The sequence below is a fragment of the Nycticebus coucang genome, chromosome 3, assembly GCF_027406575.1.
Source record: "Nycticebus coucang isolate mNycCou1 chromosome 3, mNycCou1.pri, whole genome shotgun sequence".
Taxonomy (NCBI): domain Eukaryota; kingdom Metazoa; phylum Chordata; class Mammalia; order Primates; family Lorisidae; genus Nycticebus; species Nycticebus coucang.
The window spans coordinates 11,197,098-11,220,401 of NC_069782.1; the positions used below are offsets into that span (position 1 = coordinate 11,197,098).

Sequence of the window (23,304 nt, forward strand, 5' to 3'; positions counted from 1 at the left end):
AGGAAGAAACAGAGGCCGTGGGTGTGGCTGGGGCAGGCTGACCAAGGTGCCGGAGACCCACGATGGGATGTTCTCCCCCTGCTGTAGGACTCGCTGTGTGACCTCAGGTAGGTCACTTCTCCTCTCTGGACCTCGTTTCCTCCTCTGTGACTCAGGGATAGGTGTAATCAGCCTGGATGAACTCTTGTCAGGAAGAGGTCTGGTGGTCATTGCTACTGGGCTGATCTTGCTGAGCAGGGCCTAGATTAAAGGCTGAGCGCAGACCGGCCTCCCTTTCAGAGATGGTGCATCCTGGGAGACAAGCCTAAATCTTGGCCCTTGGGGATAAACAAAGGCCTGGATTTCCTGGGCTCAGGATCCGGGACATGGAAGATGCTGGAGGCCCAAATGGAAGAAAATCTAGCCTGGTAGAAGGAGGAGTGGAAGTATTCAGGCTGCAGGGCAGCGCAGCCCCACTAGCCATGCCACCTCAGGCCAACTGCTCTCTTCTCCAGCTGTCCTCTAGATGGTCAGAGCTGGAGCTCCTGTACTCCTGGACGTAGGAAGAGGTGAATTTTCTAGAAAGCCAATTATGTCCAGCTTCAGGGGCCCTTACTCCCTGGGCCCTTTTGAGGCCCTGCATCTAATTTTGTTCTTGTAATTTTGTATTCCTTTTCTTGAAGAGGGACCCCAAACTGAATAAGTCTTGGCCACCCAGAGCCTGGCTTGGGCTTCTGTTAAGGTCAGCCCCCTGATCCTTAAGGCAGTTTGTTTGGGTCTTGTGGCTGATGTTGGGGTGGGGGAATCCCCAGGTCTTTGAAGGCTTCCAGGAGCCTCCTCGTTGAGGGACCTGCCCTGTTTATCTCTTGGAGACCTATCTCTTACCATTTTGGAGATCCAGGCAGGGACCCAACCCATGCATAAAAAATCAGAGGGTCTGAATAGCACTGTGTAGAAGGAAGGAGAGGAGGAGGAAAGAGGAAGAAGAGGAGGAGGGAGAATGATGACAGATCTGTTTCTTGGCTCTGTCTTTGGTCCCTGTGGGCTGAGCATAGTTGCAGCATCTATGAACCAAAGTCACCAGTGCCTGGCTTGACCAACATCAAGGGCAGACTGCAATGGAATGGGTGAGAAAATGCACAGGCATCAGCTCCCTGAATGCCTTAAAATGCCAGAAAGAAGTGTTCAGGCCTTGATAGAGGCCACGTTGGGAGGAGTGGTTATCCTCCTCACAGGTGGAAGAACAGGCCCTCCATCCTCTATATTTCTGGGGGCTGCAAGTGGGGGCAGCCCCCAGAGAGACAAGAGGGGGCTGGAGTGGGACCACAGGAAGCAGCTACTGTCCAAGGCTGAGCCTGGACTTCCCAAAGACATCCCCCTTCAAGCCCTCCACCCCCAACACCCCAAAGAGGGCAGGTCCTCAGGGAAAGCAACCTGTCTCAGGGCCTGTGGCTAACCTTGGCCTCCCGTCATAAGATGAAGGTGGTTATTTTAGCTTGTCTGCCTCCTGGGACTTGAGAAAAATGAGTCATGCTAGGTAAATTGTCAGGCTCACTGCAATGGGTGCTCTCCCCACTCCAAGGCTTGGTCCACCCTCCCCATTCATCACGTGGCCTCTCTGTCTCCAGTCCTTGGGGTGTGGACACTATAGACCATGAGAAATGGGGTGTTGGTAGTCAGAGGCCAAGGGGCAGGGCAAGGATGTTCACAAAACCAGATACTCCATGGAGACAGAGGCCCATCCCAGGGATGTGGTCTGGGGTTCCCATGGGGAGGATCTAGGGAGAGGGACCCCTTGGCACTCCAGCCTTCTCTGGATGACCCTGTCTTCCTGGCTCCTGGGGCAGGTGAGCAATGTCCAGCAAGTATAGCTGGGAGGCCGTTAGGAAATCCTTTGCTGCTTCTTCCCCTAGCTCTTATTAATAAAGATAGTGAAACATGACAACATGTGTCCTGGGCCAATCCCTCCGCCAGATGCCGTGTGTACAGATGGGTGTGAATTTGCAGGTGTGTGTGGCTCTGTACACCCTGGCCTCTTCATGTGTGGCCTCCCAGAGTCTAGGTCCTTCAGGGGGCATGGAAGATACCCTTGACAGGCTTAGACCCACATCCTTATAGATCTTAATCCAAAGCAGTACGTTTCCTTCTTCCCTATAATCTAAATATCAAATCTCATGGAAGAAAGCGGATTGGCTCCAACTCCATCACATAACAGTCCCCTGGGCCAATCACTAAAGATAAGACAATCAGGTGCCATGATTGGCTAGACATAGGTCGTGTGCCTACACTTCCTGCCGGAAAGAAGGTAGGGCACTGAGATGGAGAGTCCGGCCCAGCCCGTTGGGTAGGGATGGTAGCCTACCTACAGCCAGGGGAGGTGGGCCAGACAGCAGCACAGCGGTCTGGGTGTGTGGAAGGCCCACTGAGTGTGGCTGCCTTTGCTGGGTGTGATCGTGTGTGTGAAGGTTTGTGTGAGCACAGTGCAGGGTGCATAGGAGGCGCTCGGGACATCTCAGCCATTTCCATGAATGAATGTGCACTGGGACATCACATGTGGCAGAGGGTACATGGTCCAGGAGCAGAGGAACTGCTGGTTCTGGAACTGCGAGTATGGTGGGGAGTGGCTGCCTGGGCCAGGGTCCCTCCATGGGCTCCTACAGCCCTGGCCTCCCTGCCATACTGGGTGTCACTGCCTCACCATGCTCACATGAACACACATGTGTAGATGTCCTCGTCCCCCACACACGTGTCTGACGGCCTTGTCCTTCCTTGGACAGGTCCATGCCTGATGCTTCTGATTCTAGGGCCCAGCTGTGCTGATGTGAGCCCTTCTGATGAGTATCTGGAATGAATGAACAAAGGGGGCCACTGCATTTCACAATTTCAGTGATACTTGTCACACTGTGACTCGAGCCTCGTTTGAAATTGTGCAATGAGGTGGCTCTGAACAAATGAATGTGGGAGGATGGAGGGCTGATGGAGCTTGTATTTGGGTTCAGGGATAAAATCTGTGAGTTAGGAGTCCCTCGGGGGCTGTAGGGTGAGGAAGGCTTTGTGGTTGTGAGCTTGAGCAGGGAGGGAGGGAGGGGTGATGACAACCTACCTTGTCTAACTCCTCTTCTTTAGCCATCGAAGTTGGTTGCTCAGACCCAAGTCCTTACCTTGAACTTGTCTCTCAGAGGTGGTTGCCAGGCAACAGCACATGGCCACCAGGCTCTGGACCAGGACTGTGTGTTAACATCGGCATTATCAGGAAGGAGCTGGGAGTCTGCAGGGCTTGGAGTAGGGAAAGTGAAGGCCTCCAGATCTTTGTGATCCTCTTCACCTAGAAGGGTGGGGCAGATGGAAGCCAGTGTCCATGGGAGGTGACAGCCTGGGCTCCACAGGTCTCCAGACATAGAAGAAATACAGCAAGAACCCCAGGCTATAATGCAGGGGTTGTGCAAGACCGTCATCCCTATCGATGGTAGGTCCTGGTGGGAATTGCAGTGAGTCTGCTGGAAGTCTGAAGGGGAAATGCATGCCCTAAATGTCAAGGGACCCCATGTCAGGAGGCCTGGACCCTGCCACAAACCTACTTTGTGGTCTTGGACGACTTATTTCTCCTCTCTGGGCGTGCTTCATTTCATTAACAAAGGCTTTTCTGAGCACCAGCTCTATGCAGGGCCCTGCCACTGGCTGGGGACACAGTGGAGGCAAATAACCGTTCCGTGCTCATAGTGTTTGGTGAATGTGTTACTATTTCCTGAGCTCACAGGAGAGGGAGAGGTGTAGTGTGCTCTGGGAGAACATAATGGGGGTCGGTGGGGCTGCAGTGAGAGCTGAAGTTTGAGCCTAAGTGTGCCAGGCAGAGACACCTGCAGGTGTTAAGACCCTGAGGATAGAGGGACGGGGAGTGAAGGGAGAAGGTAGCAGTGAGGTACCATTCAGGGACAGGGTGTTAATTCCTGTTATGGGCTGAATTTTGCCCCTCCCCCCATTCATAGGTTAGAGTCCTAACTCTAAGTACCTGGGAATGCGATCTTATTTAGAAATCAGGTCACTGCAGATGTAGGTAGTCAAGATGAGGTCATACCAGAGTAGAGACAGTCCCTAGTCCAACATGACCAGTGTCCTTTAAAAAGGGGAGATTTGGATATAGACAGACACAGAGGGAGATGTCATGTGAACATGAAGGTAAAGATCAGAGCGATGCTTTTGCAAGCCAAGGATGCCAGCCAGAGATGCCAAGGATTGCCAGAAAACAAGCAGAAGCCAGGAGAGAGGCCTGGAACAGGTCCTTCCATCACAGCCCTCAGGAGGAAGCAACCCTGCTGACGCCTTGATCTCAGACTTCACCCTGCTGACGCCTTGATCTCAGACTTCAGCCTCCGGAGCTGTCAGAATAAGTTTTAGCTGTTTAAGTCACTCCGTTTGTGGTACTTTGTTAAGCTGCCCTCAAAAGAAACACAATGGCCCACCTGCAAAACAGATGTAACAGCCCCTCCTGGGAAGGGGAGGAGGACCTGCTGAATTAACTCTTTCATTCCTTCATTCCACACTTGCTACATAGCTGCCAGCTGCACAGAACTGAGGGTAGAGAAGTAAAGTACAAGGCCAGTCTTCTAGAACAGTGATTCTCAACCTTCCTAATGCCACGGCCCTTTAATACAGTTCCTGTGGATCACGACTTACAGGCAGTTCTAGAAGTCAAGAAAGTGACAGCACAGGTAAGAGGTACAGATGGCAGTTCCTAGGCAGGCAGACTCTAGAACTGCCTAGGTTTGAATCCCAGCTCATTGTTCAGTAGCTGTTTGACTTTGAGCCATTTAATTAACCTCTCTGTGCCTCAGTTTCCTCCTTTACTGAGCTGAGGATGAGAGCATTTGCCCCCATTGTTAGGTTTAAATTTGTAAACTGCTTAGAACCATGCCTGCTGCACCATAGGTAGTAAGTACTGTGTGTTAAACAGACCCAAGAAGAGCTTTTATGGAAGTGAGACTCTATCTGTAGGTGAGGGGAAGCCTCCCCAGGAGGTGTTAAGGTCCAGCCAAGTGCAAAAAGGGAACCAGCGTTTGTCCACATGGGAAGTATGAGACCGTCCAGGTCCCAACAATTCCCTTTACATCTGAAGATAGCGTACCCAGAATGGTTATGTGACTGCCCAGGGTTATAGCGGCAGGTGCAGGACCCAGAATACTGTTTTCTCAGCCCCTGGGCCGGTGCCTTTGATTTTTAAAAACTACAAAAATATGAGCTGAGTGGACAGGTGTGATGCTGGGAGGGAGGAGAGCTCTGAGGTCACTGGTGTCAGAGCCAGCCATGGCAGACAAGGTCCTCAGGGAAGACTCAACAGGCAGAGGGGCAGCCCTGTCCCCAGGGGGACCTCAGTTGCTTTCCAGAGGCTCTGCTACCCCCAGCAAGTTTCATGGCCTCGGCACAGGCCTGCCTAGCAGACCAGGTCCCATGCGCACAGGTGCACAAGTGTGTGCTGAGGGTGAGGCCAGCCTTCACCTTCTCATAGGTTCAAAGAAAGTGCCCAGGGCACACTCTGTTGTCCAGGGTCCTAGATACCTTGGGTTGTGGCCTCCCTAGAGCCCATTTTCTCTAGCATCATTTTGTTAGAGGTGGAGAAACTCAGCCCTGAGACGGAGGTGGGGTGTACCAGAACCCTGCAGGAGAAGGGACAGGACATGGCCTCTCAGCCCTTTAACTTGGTGACTTTAATGGCCAACAAGTGTGTCAATATTGCTCATGGAACTTCTGGCTCTGCACACTGGGTCAGCACGCCCCAGAGCCGGGTTAGTTTCTGTGAGACCACTGGTCGTCTCTGCGCTCTGGCTGGGACCTTATGCCTGCTCATCCGAATGGCACCTGTCAGGAGGAGAATAAGACACACACAGTGCCCGCTTATGTGGGAGGCAGTGTAAGGTGAGCTTTTGGGCCACGGTCATGTTCGAACCCTAGCTCCACCATTTCTTAGTTGGGTGCCTTTGAGCTAGTCTTAGAACCTCTCTGAGCCTCAGTTTCCTCATCTGTAAAATGGGCCAACACCCATGTCACATAACTGTCTCAGGACTAGGGAGCCAGGCCAGGCGAGGTCCGGCGAGGTTAGCTCTGTGCTCTCTGTGCCCGGCAGGGGGCGACGCGGAACCTCGGGCCTGGCCCCCTTGGCGAGCGGCGCGCGCCCAGCAGTTGCTCTTGGCGGGCCGGACTCGGCTCTACGCGGCCACACTCGGATCCTCTCGGTCTAATTCGGCTCTGCTCGGCTATATTCGGCAATACTCGGCCAGACTCGGCCAAACTCGGCCTTGTTCCGATCTGCTCCGCCTCTGTATGGTGAGAAAGCAAAAGGCCCATCCTTGGCACGACTGTGGCTCCTCCCTCCTCCAGTGTAGGCCTGGGGACCTGACCGTAGTCTTCAAGCGGCTGCGGTTCCCGCGGCGTGGGTCTCGCTTGGCTGGGCCCTGGGCGGCGGCAGTCTTCCCAGTGTTTGAGGCCGCTGCGGGTGGAGATGGCTGGGGCTCCCTCTTACTTTTGCAGTGAGGAGGGTGGTGCTGGCCGCTCGCCCCATCATCCTGGCACTGACACTAGTGGACCGTGGGGAAGGAGGCAGTTGCAGGCCTTCAGTTTCCTTCTCTAACAATCAATAGGGTCCTCAACGGGGTGCAGAGCTACGCTTTTCTTCCTTGGGTCTTCTGGGATTCAGTTTAATCCTTCTGTAAAATGTGATTGCATTCACCCAACTTGGCCTAACACCAGTGGGATCAGATGGAGAAACTGAATCCAGAGAAGTTCACCCAGGGGCACACGGCTAGTCGCGGTTGGGGAGAGGGGTTAGGTAGAATCAGGTTTAGAGCTCTCCGCGCTGGAGGAAGTCGGGGGAGCTGCCCGGGAGAGGGAGGGTCTTTTTGAACCCCTTTGCCCCTTTTGCAAAGAGTGCTGGATTTGGGGGGAGAAGTGAGAGAATGTTCACTAAGGGGTTGGGACTGGGGGCGCCGGGTGGGTACGGGTGGGCTCGGGGCAGGCACAGTCTCTTCCCAGCAGGTGGCGCTCACGTTCGCCTTTGTTTAAATTGATAACTGCGCTGGAACAATTAGATTTGTGACTTGCCTTTCACAATTTACATAGCTGACTCCAGGAATCATCATGCTTAATATATATAAAATATACATATATATTTTGACAGGCACACGTTTTATTTGTTAAATGTATGAAGCACTCGATGCTTTGTAATCGCTGAAATGTGCCCATTTTTACACTTTCTCCTGGCCCTGGGCTGTAATGTGGCCAGATAGTACAGAATGGTGGCCAAGGGACCGGCTCTCAGGCAGAGTCTGCCTTGTTTTCCTCGTCTGTAAAATGTAATAATATTGTGTCTGCCTCAGAGCACTGGTGGAAGGATTAAATAAGACCTGGAAAGCCCTCAGAACAAGGCCTGGGGGGAGTCAAAGCTATCTTCTGGGAGTGGGAGAAGGATGGTGGGTGGCTGCAGAAGTGCTGCATGCATACCCCAGGTTTCTGTCCTTGGTGACAAGGCCTCAGGCCTTCTGCCTTGGGGTTATCCCTTTGCTGAGAAGAGTTATGACAGGGTGATGTGAGGCATCCCGGGTCAGCTGCTGCTCCTCCTCCTGGTCTTGCTGTTGTCCTGGGTCGCAGGCCTCCAGCCAGGTGTGCACAAGGAGAGTGGGCACACATCCTCAGCATATGCAGCGTTTAACCAGGCAGCAGCACTGAGGGGTGGCCAGTTTGGAGCACTCCCACTGGAGGTTCCCCCAGGCTGCTCTGATGGTTCTGGCTTCCTCATATCCATATGGCCCAGGGACGCCAAGGCTTAGAGACTTAAGAAAACTCATCCAAGGTCACACAGCTAGGAGAAGATAGAACTGAGTCATAACCAGGTTTTTCTGCCCTAGGGCTGGAGCTCTGCCTCCAGGGTATCTGACCAGCTGAAAAGATCCTCAAATGGCTTGGAGACAAGAGATGGCCCACAAATGGAGGGATTTTTCTGGCATGGCAAAAGAGAGCAGGAGGAAAAATACTGACGTGTACTATTCCAAAGTTCTACTTTCTTATCTACTCTGCGCCAGCCAGCTGCTCTGGACCTTGGGACCCTTCTCTGGGGCATGGAATGGCTGGGAGCCAAAGGAGCTGGCCCTAGACCTGGCCAGTCACCTGCCTTTCCAGACCTCAGCCTCCTTACCCATTTGATGAAATAAACAGGCTTCCCTTCAGAGGGGTTGCTGAGTGTGAGATGGTGCACAGTGTGGGCACAAAATTGGCTCTTGACAAAACTGTTCCTATGTCCTCAGCCTGCTTCTTCCCATTCCCATCCATCTCTCTGCATCTCCCTTTCCTCACAAGATCAGGCTTTCTAAGCCCCAGGGTCCAGGGACAGCCAGGAGCAGTCTCCCACCCAGTGCTGCTGACTCAGCCTTTTTTCCTTGTTGGCGGCAGGGAGGGTGGCTCCACTTGGCTCCCTCTCTCCACAGCCCTGGCTCTGTGCCCTGGGAATGCTGCCTGGGGCAGGGTGACATAGGAGGCAGGGCTGTGTAGGAAGCAGGGCCAGTGCACCCTGCTGGTGTTCCCAGGAGCCTCAGTCCTTCAGTCTGCCTTCCTTTGGGGGTCCCTTGGGCCCCTGAATAAACCTGGATGACCTCAAGTCAGTTTGGAAGGGAAACAGCACAAAGCTAGTAGTCAGGAGGGTTGGGCTCTGGCTATGTGACCTTGGGCCAAAGACTTGTCCTGCCTGGACCACAGTGTCTCTGCTGGTTAGATTAAGGAATAGGATTAGATCATCTCTAAGGATCTTCCAGGATATTCTGCTGTTTGATTATTCCCAAACTAATAGGGAACTGAAGCCTAGAAATGAGCCCTGGTCAAGAACACTTTGCCCACCTGTGAGTGGTGACTGGGGTTTAGTACCCAAAGCCCTGGACTTAAAAAGCTCCATCCTACCCCCTGGTCTCAGCACACCCGTGCCTCCCTCCTCCTGGAGGCAGGCCCTCAACAGAAGCCTTTGCCCTACCCCCATGCTCCAGGGTGTCCTGTGGGCACCCTAGTGGGTTAGAGAGCCTTCCCTTCTGTAGGGTGGCTCTCCTCCACTAGTTGTGTGACCTTGGACAAGTCACTTCAGCTGCATGACTGCACGTCTCTCTCTCTCCCAGCTATCCTGAGGCTGGGGTAGGACTAGTTGAAATAATGGATAGGAACACCCTAGGGGGACAGAAAGCCCTTAGAGCAGCGGTTCTCAACCTGTGGGTCGAGACCCATAGGAACCATATTAAAGGGCCGTGGCATTAGGAAGGTTGAGAACCACTGCCTTAGGGAGACAGGCCTGGCCCCAGGCATTAAGTTCTAGCAAATGTAGAGGGGAGGGTGGTGGAGGGACATGTATTTTTGCACAGGGGTCTCTGGTCCCAGGAAACCAGGGCTGCAGCCTTTCCCAGACTTCCCAGCCTAGCCAGAAGGAACTGAGGCAGGATCCTGCCTAGATCCAGGGCATACAGGTTGCCTTCCTATGTATGATTCTTGAGTTCTAGCAGACCTGGAGGATGAACTAGTAACATTGACAGAGTTCCAGGTAGAGGAAAAGGACTTGGGTGCACTTGGACATGGGTGACTGACTTGGCGCCATCCTTACACAGTACCTGAGACATCATGCCTGCTCATTCCCTCAGCAAACATGCACTGACCAGGGGGGACTGGAGTTCTGGACACCTGGGGTGTGAGAGGTGAAGTGACTGCCAAGTCACTCTCTAGTGGGTAGCGGGGCCAAGAGATGAGCCTGGGGTAGTGGTGCTCGGCACTGGCGTGCACTGCAGCCGTGACTCAGAGCAAATGGGCCACTTGGGGCTCCTGCCCCTCCCCTCCCAGTCCACACATGAGGGGGCCTCAGACCCTTTCTGCTGTGACTTTCTAGGCCTCTGAATCAAGCAAGACCCAACTGGACCACCAAAGAGTTAAGCAGAGGAAATCCCGGTTCCCTTTATCTCCGCAGAGCCCAGAGCTGGAGGGGGGAGCAGGGGGAGGGGCGCGGGAGGCCAGCTCAGCTCCCTCCGCCCTTGGCCCTGCCTTCCCGCATCCCGTTCTCCTCCTTCCTCAGCTGGGCCTGGGGGTCTGGGCCAACAATCAGTATTGCTGACATGGGCCAAGGAGCCAGAGGCTGTGCAGTGGCTCAGGGTCCGTGAGCCACCGTGGGAGGCCGCAGGACACAGGGTGAGTGACCCGAGATTCCTCAGCTTGGAGGCTGAGGTCAGAGCCTGGGACTCCTTTCCTCTCTTCTCATTTCCTGGACAAATCTCAGGCCCTGCTCTTTTCCTCTGACCTGCCAGCCTCTCTAGGCTCTCTCCTCCCCATACCCCCTGCCCAGGGCTCAGGACTGTCCTCCCTTGTTCCTAGGTCATGCCTGGACACACGCCAACTCGGTCCAGCTCTTCTGGAATCAGAAGGGTCACCCTGCCACCCCTCTCCCTCAGAGAGGTCTCAAATCCCCAGTGGAAGCAGCAGGAACCCCAAAAGTCCCCCTGCTCTTGGCATGGGCCCTGCCTGGCTCCCTCCCCTGGGGCTAGGCAGTGATCCTAGCTGTGGTTGTTATTCATTCCTCTTGTTAAAGGCTTCCTGCTTCCTGCTCCTCAGGGCACAGGTCTGTGTCTCAGAGCTTTTGACTCCCATCTGGCTGCGCCAATAGGAAACAGAAATGTCCCCAATCCTGCCAATCCTCTGGGAGAAGTTCTGTTTCTTCCCATCCCAGGCAGGCACAGGGAAGATGTCAGGGCAGACATTTTATTTTGTTTTATTTTATTTTATTTTGTAGAGACAGAGTCTCACTTTATGGCCCTCGGTAGAGTGCCATGGCATCACACAGCTCACAGCAACCTCCAACTCCTGGGCTTAGGTGATTCTCTTGCCTCAGCCTCCCGAGTAGCTGGGACTACAGGCGCCCGCCACAATGCCCAGCTATTTTTTGGTTGCAGTTCAGCCAGGGCTGGGTTTGAACCCGCTACCCCTCGGTATATGGGGCCGGCGCCTTACCAACTGAGCCACAGGCGCCGCCCAGGGCACATATTTTAAAAGTCTTTTACAAGTCAGGCATTTTTCCTGCATTGAATTACCCTCAAATAAACTGGAAAAGAGGCAAAGTTGTCCTCTCCTTGCAGTGTCAAGGAGTGGGAAACCCAGAGAGGTTAAGCCACTACCCATAGGCCACACAGCTTGTAAACTACTCTGGGACCTCCCTTCGAAGACCTCAGTTTTTCTCACGAGGTCACATATATGGCCAGGAAAAAGAATGGAACTGTGCTCTTCTCAAAACCACCGGGATCTGCAGTTTCCAAGTAAATGAATGATAATGTCAGAGAGAGAAGGTGAGGCCCCCTGAGGATGCAACCTGCCTTGTGGAGTAGAACCAGGAAAGTAGACCAGGGTGGGCAGAGAGGAGCTTGGGAAGGGGGTGGCTCTGCAGACTGCCTGCCCCCCCCCCACCTCCTGCTGTTACTACAGAGCTGGGGAGTGGAGAGAAGGGGGACAGGGCTCCTGCCCTTTCAACATCCAGCTCTTACTGCAATGCTCAGTGAGATAGGATGGCATTTTGAAAAGTAATAATTTTACCTTTTCTACACGTATTAACCACAGAAAAAATATTTTTGAATTGTACTAAATGTTAAAGGAGAACAAAAAGGAAATAAACAAAGAAACGCCAGAAGTGTAAAAACCAGTCTGGTTTCAAAAGCAGAGTTTCTGATTCTGTGATAACTCCCCGCCAGCCTCCAAAGTTTGTCACCACCGCAAAGGTTCTTTGCTTGGCTTCCTGCCTCGGGCCTGTCTCCAGCGCCTGGTGTCCAGGCTACTTCCTGCCCCTCTCTGGAACTCTAGACCCTTTCTTGGCCAGGGCCAAAAACAGATCCTCACAAACCCTTGGACTTCTGATCCTTTGAATTTTCCAGACCTGCTAGTCCTGCCCCTTAATTTCAATTTAGCACCTCTGCAGCTGATTGGCAGGTCTATGATGATTGACATAAGCACCTTCCAATGAGTTAACTCTCTCTAGAGGCTTCCTGACAGGGCTTCTGCGGGAGGTTGTGTAGTGTGTTGTCTGCACAAAGGTGCCGAGGGGTGTAGGGAGCTAGTACCAGTCCTTCCAAGCTCTACACTCTCAGCCTCGCATTCCTCCAAAGGGAAACACTTTTGTGTTTCTAATTTGTCCATCCAGAGGGGTGGCCTTCTACTTCTCAATGACACAGCCATACCCTCGCTATGAATAACCCTGCTCATTTTCTCTCATGAACGTTGCTTCCCATCTGCTAGAATAAATGAACCTTCCTATCTCCCTCGTCAGAACCAAGGTGGTCGTTTTCAGAGTGTAGGCTCAGCTGCGTGGCCTCTCCTGAGAACAAGCCTGTAGAGAATCCTTTGCATTTGTCCCTTGTATCCACTAACTCTGTCATGCTGCCCAGGTGGCATGCATATGACAATGCCAAGAACACAAGTCAGAGAGAGGCCTGAGAACGAGAAAAGCATTTGAGTGGTTGCCACTCACAGGCAGCTGGGGAGTCTTTTCCTGGGACCTGCGTCTCCTCTTGGCTATGGCTCTGCGAAGGGCTTGCTCCTTCCCAGGGACATGGATAGCAGAAGTCTTTTGGACTGGGTGCTGGAGACTTGACATCCAGGTCTACCTTGCCACAAATCTCTTAATGGGAACCTGCTTCCCTGCACAGGCCTCAGTCTTCTTGTCTGTTAACGGGGGCAATAACACTCCCTCCCGAGTTACGTCAGGAGTGTGTTTGCTGTGGGAGCTGGCAGCTACCCTGGGCATTGGCACAGTATTGAGTGAAACATAGTTTCTGTCCCTCCTTCCTTGTTCCAGGTCACCATGGGGACAGCCACCCAGGGTCCTCTCTGGGCTGCCCTCCTGCTCCCTCTCTTGGTGTTTGGGGTCCCCACAGAGGAGCTCACCTCTGGGGAGGTTGTGGCCTCCACCCCCCAGGGGGGCTGCCAACGGTGCTGTGACTCCCTGGCTCCTGCTGATGCTGCAGATGTGTCCCCAGCCTCTCCATCTGCCCTCCCGTACATCCTGCCTGAGGTCAGGCCCTACATTAACATCACTATCCTGAAAGGTGAGTACCCATCCTGTGCCTGGCGGGGAGGAGCCACAACAGAGAACTGTCCCAGACCTTTTCTGTCATGCCTGTACTGAGTCTCCACTATGTGCCAGAACTGTTCTGAACACAGAGGGTGGCATGGGAACCAACTAGACAAAAATGCCTGCTGCTGGGAGCATCCTTCCTCATGGGGGGTGTGCAGTGAGCAATAAACATATTCCCTAAGTTAATGGGATGGAATGTTTGATGGTCACAAATGCTCTGGGTGGTGACAAGGTGCTCAGGTGAGGGGCACGGAGAGTGCAGGTCTTGGCTCAGGGATGCACACTGAGTGGGGTGACCAGCCTGGGGCTCCTGCAGGGGCAGGGGGTGCCTGAAGTGTTCTTGCGAGCAGGGCGGGAGAGGTAACAGGGCTCAGACCGTGCAGGGCCCTGTCTCTACTGGCTGCAGTCAGGACTCAGGCTCCTCTGAGTGGGATGGGGAGCATGGGTGGGTTCGAGTAGGACCTAGGTTTCAAATGGATCCCTCTAATGTCTTGTGGACAACAGAGGCAGGGGACGAGGAGCAGGGAGCCCTGGGGGCTGTCCAGGAGAGGGCTGGTTTCCTGCACTCCTACACTGGGCATGAAGGAAATCTCTTCCTTTGTGGGGGCTGGGAACAACTGATGTCTGTGGCCAGACCTTTGGCCTCCTCAGCCTCTCTCTGCTCACAGCAGCCCTGTGAGCGCAACACTTGATTATGCCTCCCACTTTGCAGATGGGGAAACTGAGCGTCTAAGTGGTGAGGAACTCTCCTAGAATCACATGGCTATTAGGGACAGAGCCCAGATTTGTTCCTAAGCTCTTCACAGGGCCACACCACAGCCCCTTTTATTCCAGCTTTTGCCCCCACAGGCCTGTGACCGCCTTTCTACCCCTTCTCCATCCATGGTCCCGGGTACCCTGGGGAAACACAGGGCCTTCTAGGCCACACAAGGGCATGGCTGCAGCACCGTGACAGGCATCAGGGAGCTATGTGGGGTTAGGTCTCTCCAGACATGGGTGGTCACCTGCTTTTCTCATGTTCAAGGCCAGCCTGGTCTAGGGACCATGCAGGGCTGTGGCTTCCTGGGGACCATATGCTGCCTGGGGCAAGTTGAGATGGCTGGGGCACGCTGAGTGAACTGTCCTGTCTCATGCTTGCAGAGTTTGCAAAATCTTGTGGGAGGCTCACAAATACCCCTGTGAGGTGGGCACAGTCCTCTTCAAAATATAGACAAGAAAACGAAGGCCCCAACCATGAGATGTCCTAGATCATGGAGGGGACAGGACCACCAACCAAGGGCTGCCTGGCTCCTAACCCAGGGACCACAGTCAGACCCTGTCTGTCTGGTGAGGGGAACAAGTTTGCCCTGGGGAAAGACCAGATGCTGAGCACCACCCTGTCTGCCCCTGAGCTGGGTGTCCCTGGGCAAGTCACTTTCTGTGAAGTAGAGATGGTCACAGTGTCTTCTTAGAGGGCAACACGGGGAGGCAAGGTCTGGCATACAGCAGGTGTTCAATAAATGCTAACTTCTCTGGGCCTGGCAGTACCTCCTTAATGCAGGCCCAGGTGCCCACGCTGACTTCCACCCTACTTGTCCTCACAGGTGACAAAGGGGACCGAGGCCCACTGGGTGCACCTGGGAAGCTGGGCAAGGAGGGTCCCCCAGGGGACCGTGGCCCACAGGGCACCAAAGGCTCTAAGGGGCAGGCGGGCAGCCCGGGTGCCCCGTGCCAGACACGCTCCTCGGCCTTCTCGGTGGGCCGCAAGACGGCCCTGCACAGCAGCGAGGGCTTCCAGCCACTGCTCTTCGACACAGTCTTCGTGAACCCTGACAGGCACTTCGACATGGCCACCGGCCACTTTGTCGCCCCCCTGCACGGCCTCTACTTCTTCAGCCTCAACGTGCACAGCTGGAACTTTAAGGAGACCTACGTGCACGTCATGCACAACGAGGTGGCGGCCGTCATCCTGTACGCACAGCCCAGCGACCGCAGCATCATGCAGAGCCAGAGTGTCATGCTGGCCCTGCTGCCCGGTGACCGTGTCTGGGTGCGGCTCTTCAAGCGCGAGCGTGAGAACGCGGTCTACAGCGATGACGTCGACACCTACATCACCTTCAGCGGCCACCTCATCAAGCCCGACGATGACTGAGTGCCTCCAGGTCACCCTCCCAGCTGGGCAGGTCCTGTCCTTTGCAGGGCTCGGTTTGCATCTCTGTAAAGGGGGGAGGCCAGATAGGCCCCCCGGGCCTGGCACTCCAGGGGCGCCCTGTTCTTTCCTTACCACCTTCATCCCTCCCAGTCTGTTTCTGCTCCTCTCTGGGACATATTTTAGGAAGCTTTCTCACCTAAATATTCTAGAACGCTCCTCACCTTGTAGCACTTTGCACACCTGAATGTGCTCATGAACCACACAGGGCTCTTGCTAAAATGCAGATTCTGATCCAGCAGGTCTGAGCAGGCCCAGGAGTCTGCATTTCTAGCAAATTCCTGGGTGACACTGATGCTTTCTATGAATCACACTTAAGTAACCACGTTCTAGAACTTTCCCAACATCCTAGTACTTTCTGAACTTTCTGGAATCTTCCAAACATTCTAGAGTTCTCCCCTTACTCTAGGACTGCCCCTCCCGTTCTCGGTGCCCCACCCCTCTTTCTGTCTCCTCTGCGGCCACCGTTCATTTCCTCAGTCACCCAGCACTGAGCGAGCCCTCCGTGTCTAGCCCAGGAAGCAGGAGGTGAATCAGACTAGACCTTCCCCACCCTCAGGGAGCACCCTATCCAGCCCGGGCGGGGAGATAGATGGGTGCACAGAGAACAAATGGCTGTCCTTGTGTTCACAAGGGCAGGCCTGTGTCTGAGTGCTCATCCTCCGCAGGTCTCTCATAACCCGCTGCTCCCATCCCCACAGTAGTGGGGGTACCCTCTTCCCATTCCTCACCCTCCTGCCCAATGCCCCTCATTAAAGCAAACCCTGGAGGGTCCTCAGTCAGGTCAAGGGCCCCGTGAGAAGAGAAACAAGGTGTTTGGAGACGTTTAGGGGTGATGGGGGGGCCCTGGGGAATGCAGCCCAGACTCCCAGTTCCCCACATAGCTGCAAAGACTCCCGCCTTCTGCACCAGCTTCCCCTTCCTACCTCCTCCTAGGGCACTGCCAGGGCCTTGCTCAGTCTCTCCTACCGAAGGTATCTAAGCCTCAGTTTCCCCAGGACTTCTAGCCACTGTCAGACACAATGTCTGTCCCCAGGTGCTCTCTGACCCTCCTCGTCCCTCTCACCAGCCCACTGTCCCTAACTGTCCAGGCTTTATCAAGGTGCTGAGGCCCCAGTGGGCAGCTGCACCCACCTCTGGCCTGGTGTGGCCCTTTATCACCAAGAAGTGGTGGCCAGGACAGGAGGCACAAGGCTTTGGAGCCCTCAGCAGGCAACATTCCAGGTCATCCAGGGGTCCTCTTCTGAGCTATGATGTCATGTTAGGCACCAGGAGAGGCCAAGTCAAAGAGGGGACAGCAGCCTCTGTGTCTTCTTCCTCTCCCAGCATGGGCGACCTGGTGGCCCCCAGCCTTCCTCTCCCCTTCCCCAGGCAGCCTGACCTTCGTCGAGAGGGGTGGCTGCCATCCATTGGTGCTTCTGCAGACTCTGGGGCGCAGGGGCCCCAGAGGGTGGTCTCAGGTGCTCACAGCCAAGGGAGCCATGGCCACATGGCCAGGCGATTGGAGCAGGGCCTGACCCAGTGCCCAGAAGACTGGTGCTATAAAACCTCCCATCTGCCTGTGCCCCTGCCCTGCTTGTCCAGCGTGATTAAAGGATGCTGTGTCCTCTTGGCAATCCAGACCGGTTCTTTCTGCTTGGCTCTCTTTGCCTACTCTGGGAGGGTGGCTGGTCCTGGTCCCTCTGGGGCCAGGATCTGGTGCTCCAAAGAGACAGAGGGCAGCCCAGGACTCCACTCTGTGTGCTCCCTACTCTGAAAGAAACCGGCCCCCTCAGTCACTCATACGGTCACTCAGTCTGCTGTACCACTTCTTGGCTATGATCTTGGGCAAGTCCCCACATCTCTGAGCCTCAATTTCTTATCCGTAAAATGGGGATGATGCAGTGGCTGTAAGGACTATAGAGGTTGCCTGGTGAGTGCCACGCAGTCATCCTGAACGGCACCTGTTGAGCACCTACTGTGTGACACAGAGCCTGCAGCTCAGAGCATCCTTCATCACCTCCCCTTATAGAATATCCATGGAGGTGACATGCTAGGGAGGCACTCAGAGCTGTCAAACAAACCACAGTCCCTGCCCTGGGGACTGTATTTAACATCTATAAGAGAACTGTGGGTATTCTCTGCAAGAAATCACTGCCTTTCACAGTGGAATACCTGCCAGGTCCAGCTTTTAAATATGTTGACTCGTTCTGACTAAGTTAGCTTCACATAAATATATTTAAAGTAATGTTGATTCTTCTACCGGCTTGACAGGGCACCCTCCCTGCTCCATGTCATACCTCTGTGTCTCACGGTTTTCTGGACATGGCAGGTGGGTGGTGGGGAGAGAAGTATGCTAGAAAGGACCATCGCACCTGCCAGGGATTCAGCTCAGCCCTCAGCCAGACCAGTGGGGTTAGATACAGGTCTCCATTTCCCTGGAGCTCACCCGGCGGCTGAAAGAAGGCTTCTCTCCACACCTGAGCGCCTTCACGTGTCAGAGGCGACCCAGGGAGCCATTCTGTGCATGCTTTTGGTCCAGCCTCTGTTGATACAGAATTGGCCTAACTAGCCTCCTGCCTGGGCCCTCATAATAAAGAGTGGGAGCTTTTTGTTGTGTGCACCACAAGGAAGGTGGTTTGCCAACTGGAATTCCTTGCCAAGCACGTGCAGGAGGATTAAAGCTTGTACTTTGCAAACTGAAGCCAGAACGCTCAGATATTTCCAGGTATATAAAGTCAGGCAGCCCACGTCCTGTCTGATCGGTGGTGAACATTTCCTCCATTGAAATTCAGGTGCAGCCCCTGGGCTTTTCTGGGCCAGATTTTGCACTGGATCCTACTTCCTAACTTGGTGGCATGGCCCTGAGGGGTGGTAGATCTTTGCGATGGAACTTCTTCCAACAGACAAGCTCTTAGTGGGGTTGGGCAAGAACCCTTGGGGAACTGCTGCCAGGTCTGTGGGGCCCAGTGTCCCCAGGACATCTGTAGTGCTTAGTGCTGGCGACTCTAGCAAGCAGGCCACATGCCGTGTAGACACCTCCAGGGCATTTCTCATATTTTGAAGATGACATCTCCCCTCTGAAATGTTAGGCAACAAGGGGAAGAAGAGGAGGGCCGGAGAGGGAAGCAGCCCTGAGAAATGACAACTACTCCAGACAAGGAATCGGGCCATCTCCCTTCACTTTGCCATTGCTTTGTAGGGAAGGGGGGATCTGGGACAATTGCAGGGAATAGAGAGGGGGGAAAAGGTGATTGGATAGTGACCTGAGTTAAAAACAGGTCAGGTGGCTGAACTTGGCCATGTCCCTGGTGACCTAATGTTTGTTTGAATATGTGGGCTGGATCCATTTCATGGGCTTGAGTAGGGTGTGTCTGGAAGTCCTCAGCCTTCTTGGGAAGAGGTTCTGCACAGGAACTCTTCTGCTGCACGGTAGTGCTGGGAATGGAGTGGAAAATTCTAGTGGGGGTGATCTGGGAAGGCTTCTAATGGAGGGGATATTGAAGAAGGGCCTTGGAGGATAGACGGGAGTTTGAAAGGCATGTGATATGGGGAAAGAGGACAATGGGTGGAAAGGGTTGGATGTGTCCAATTTGGGCTGTGGGAGAGACCTGTGCATTAAATAAATGTATAGAAAGGAGGTAGAGAGAGCAGGCAGGTCACTCTGTGGCCAGGTAGGGCACAGGCTGTGGAGGGCGAGATGGAGTGGTAAGGGAGCCTGTGCTGTGGGAGGACATGGGATGTCTGGAAACTGGGTGAATCATAGTGTCATCCTGGAGGAGAAGACGTTGGTGAGAGATCAGGTAGGGTAGGGAGGAGGGCAGCCAGGTTGAGGCAGGAGGGACATCCAGTTTGAATAGAGCATCCACTAAGCTCTGGAGGTCACTTGCTCAGCTAGAGGACTGGAAGATGCTGGGTAACTCGTTCAGCCTCTTTAGGCCCCCACGTTGTCCATTTGTAGCATCAGATTCAAAATCCCTTTTGTCTTAGCCCATCAAGGCTGTCGGGGGAGGTGACTATATTTTTCACAACCCCAAACCAGATTCCATGGGGGAGTGGTAATGGGCAGAAAATGTGAAATTTGTGCCAGTTGTCCCATCCCAGAAAATACAAGGTAGATGCTAGAGAATTTGGGGGGAAGGGATGAGAGCTCAGACTTGAGAATGCTGAGGCCTAGAGACAGGCAGTGGTTTCTAATTCTGGCTCCTTAAACAACTCCCAGCTCAGAGCACACAGCTTCACTCTTCCTGTAGTGTGACCTGGGCTTGCCCCTTCCTCTCTGTGAGTCTTGATTTTGTTTCCACTGGGGATTGGCTGTCATAATGCTTCTGGGCATCAGTGGTGTCTGGCACACAGCGGTGCTCAGAAAGCATTTGCCCCATGTGTGAGCATCGTGGGAGGGGAGCCAGGGGAAGCAAAGAGCAGAGCCCTGGCCAGGGAGGAGGCCCTGCAGCTCCCTCTCCTCTCCCCTTCTGCTCCGCCACTTGGCCCATCACAGTAGCCACAAACTGCCACGTGTGTGTGTCTGGAGGGAAGGGAGAAACAGGCAGAAATTTACATGACCAGAAACAGATGGCAAGAATGTTCTGGGTGAGTCCAGGGGGTGGCCGCTGGGGCCAGAGAGGAAAGAGGGATTTCCAGGACACTAGTCAGTAGTTCTCAAGACTAAGCTGGTGTGGCTTCGGAGCAGCTGGCCTTCAAACCCAGGATGCCAGGAGGGTGGGGGGTTCAGGACCTGGCCAGGGATGTAGCACAGGGTCAAGATGGGACAAGGCAGTCATGTGAGAAGGGTCCAGGCACTTGGAGGTGACAGGTGATCCCCTGCAGGTCAGCAGGGGGTGGACCTGACTGAAGTTCACCCCGGGTTTGGGGGCAATGAGGTAATGCTCCAAATGCAGATGCACGCGAAACAGACCGTGCTTTATTTCTCTGAGCAAACTCCATTTCCATCAGGCATTTCCATCAGCTGAAGTGGAAGAAATGCGATTCTGGCCAGCGGGAATTCCTCCTGCCACAGCCACGTTTCCCTGCAGCTGTGTCTACATGCCCCTCCCTGGCAGGGGGGAGGAGCCAGCGGGCACTCCATGTCCACGTGTCGTCTGCAGTCTGGCAATGGCCCTTCTGGTCCAGGCTCCGGCTCTGCTCATGTACCTGCTGAATCATCATCCTTTCCCGCAGAGCCTCCAGGGTCCTCATGCCTCTTGGGACATCCAGGCCCTTTCTGCACACAGCTTACCTTACAAATTCCTTGTCTCTCTGAGGGCTGAGCTGGTCCCCACCTGCCCGCATGGGGGCCATTTCTTCCCTGCAGTCTCAGCCACCTTTCTGGGAATGGCCCCTCTGAAACTCAGATGCCCCAAAGCTCCTGGGGCCTGCTGGGGGGTTCAGCCTGGAGAGGAGGGGACAGGATCACTGTGGCCAGGAACCTTAACACTGACCCATTCCTGATCCCCTCTGTGGCCCTCCGGGGGACATCTTGAGGGGCTCTGAGTGCTGGGGCACGGGGTGGGATGGGGGAACACTACGCATGCCTACTCAGCCCTCCTCTCCCAAAGGTTTTGAAATGTAAGAACCTGCAAGGCTCTCTCCTGTCTTCTGCTTTTGGCAACATATTCCTCTGTATTTGTTAGGATGCTTGTGGGTGCAAAGTACACATACGCTGTACAAAGCAGCAGTGCAATCCCGGGAAGGGCAGCTCAGCTGCCCACTGAGGACCCGGGTTTGTCCCATAACATTTTTACTCTGCCCGCTTAGTGCAATAGCTTGGTCGGAAAGGCCGGCTTCCTTTACGGCTGCAACATGGCAGCCACAAGAAGGTGGCCACAGCTGGCAGAGAAGTCAGCACAGGTCCAGGCCGGGAGGTGGGAAGCGGCTCAGCACTTCTCAGGAACTGAAGGCAGGACCTGGAGGCAGAAGGGAGCCAGGCTTTGCAGGACCTGGGACAGTGGATCTATCTCATGGACAGCGCCTAAGAAGTTACAGGCCACTGGGAAACTGGTGAATCCAGGCCTCTCCGACCCTTGTACAGGACCTGAGTTATTATTTCTCAGAAAGTGTCTGGAGGAAGTGACACCTCCTTCAGTGCTTTGGGTGGGTCCATGGCAGAGCAGGATTCCTTTCAGGAGTCTTTGGGGAGCCTGGTACCTTTGACCCCACAGCCAGTGGTATGCTGGGACCAGCTTGCAGCAGCTCTTGAGAACCAATCACATCTCTCTTCCCAGCCTCGGGTTTGGAGGTAGCACCATGTTATCTTAAAATGGGGCATGATGGCAGTATTTACATCATGGAAACAGGCAGATGTTACAATGTGCCAATTTCTAGTTATGGTATTTTAATATTTTTACAAAACAAGGCCTTCCTTACAAATGCAGCTCCAGTGGTAAAAAGCTGCCCTCCAGTGTGGTTACTTCCCTTGAGCTAACCATTCACAGCAGGCCAAAGTGTCCACCACTTGCACCTTGCAGGGGGTGGTAGGGAGTGGGCAGGCTTGGGTGGAAGCACTTTGGGTGTGGCTCCCAGGCTCCCAGTGATTCCTCTTTCCCAGGGACCCCTCACCACTACCCAGCCCCCAAATTCAACCCTTTACCCCACTCTTGGGCCCATCTTTCTACAGCACCCTTCCCTCTATTGAGTGGTGGTTCCAAAGGAGGCTCCAGCCTCAGCCAGCAGGGCCAGCCTGAATCCTGCTCCTGGGATCTGGGAGCAGAGCCACAGCTGGAGTGGATGGAGCTGAGCACACTATGGCATGCAGACGGGGAGGTACCAAGGCCCTGGGGCTGCTCTGGTTTTCCCACCCTGAGGTCTCTTTGGCTCTCTAGCCCCTTTCCCCCATCCCCAACATCACTTTTTAAAAACTTTACCTACTAGGAGTTGAGTTTTCTTACTCACAACCTAAAGAAGCTCAATTAATGTGTACACAGGTCCCTGGAAATGTAGACAACTTACCTGAGAAGGAGCATTAAAGGGGAACAGGTCATCTCAGTTCTGACACCATTAACTAAGCATACCCCACAAGAAGTGCTAGAGACCCAAAAATATCTGGGGCAGGTCAGATCCCCTGGAAGGCCCTGATCTGAAGAAAAACAAGAGAAATACGGTGCATTGAGGTCATAAAAGAAGTTCATAGAGGGTACTAGGGTGGGTAACTCAAAGCAGGGAGCAACTGACTTTGCCCATTTGTGCTTGGGTTTTGAAGGCTGAATAGGAGTTTTCTAGGAGTAAGGGTAAGGAAGAGCGTTGCAGATAGCATTCCATTTTGTACATTTGAATCTACAAATCACATAAATATTTTTTGAGAGCAAGTCAGATACTCTTTTCTCATGTGGAGATTACAGTCATGCACTGGGAATCTTGTGGCCCATTTCAGGGAGTTACAAATTATCTTATGAATCCAGGAAGCATCTCACAGTTTTCAACCTTCCTCCAGTTCTGCCTGGCTCCCTCCTTCCTTCAGAATTTCCTATCACTTTTTCACAAGGTCTACTCTGACTGCCTTGTTTAAAATTGTGCTCCTGGCCCATAGCGTTTGTCATCTTTTAACATCTTATGACATTTACTTAGTTCTTGTGTTTATTGTCTGTTCCCCCTACTCCAACACCAGACTATAAGCTTTGCAAGGGCAGTATCTCTGTTGTTCACTGTTATATCCCAAGCACTTAGAGAAAGAACCAGGTGCATACTACCTATTCAGTTAATGTTCTTTGAAAGAAAGAACATGAGTCCTACATTTGGGGAGGTCAGGGTGTATGTGTGGAGGAGGGGAACTGTAATAAAATCCACCCTAATCCACAATGTTGGAAGTCTCAAGGCCTGGCAGCACCATCCTTCCACGTGCTCATCTTCCAACCAGAGAAAGGAGCTCCCAGGATTTTGCTGGATTTCTTCGGATTTGCTGTGTGTTTGTCTTTGTGATTGCTTCATCTCTTTGGAGATCAGCAGCAAAGTCCTAAAAGCAGCAGGAATCTGTGTGTTTGTCTGTGGAACCAACAAAGTTGGGAACCTTGGAGGGCGGGTATGTGGCCCAGTCCAGAGTCAG

At 53.7% G+C, this 23,304-nt stretch overlaps 1 protein-coding gene across 1 annotated transcript; it reads left to right on the forward strand.

Annotated features, from left to right (window-relative positions):
- The first annotated feature begins 30 nt into the window (after nt 1–30).
- Nucleotides 31–17,054, forward strand: C1QTNF6 (C1q and TNF related 6). Its single transcript, XM_053582618.1, has 4 exons — nt 31–107; nt 10,064–10,176; nt 12,824–13,073; nt 14,686–17,054. The coding sequence occupies exons 1-4, from the start codon at nt 68–70 to the stop codon at nt 15,231–15,233; spliced, it is 951 nt and encodes a 316-aa protein (XP_053438593.1). The 5' UTR covers nt 31–67; the 3' UTR covers nt 15,234–17,054.
- The last annotated feature ends 6,250 nt before the right edge of the window (nt 17,055–23,304 follow it).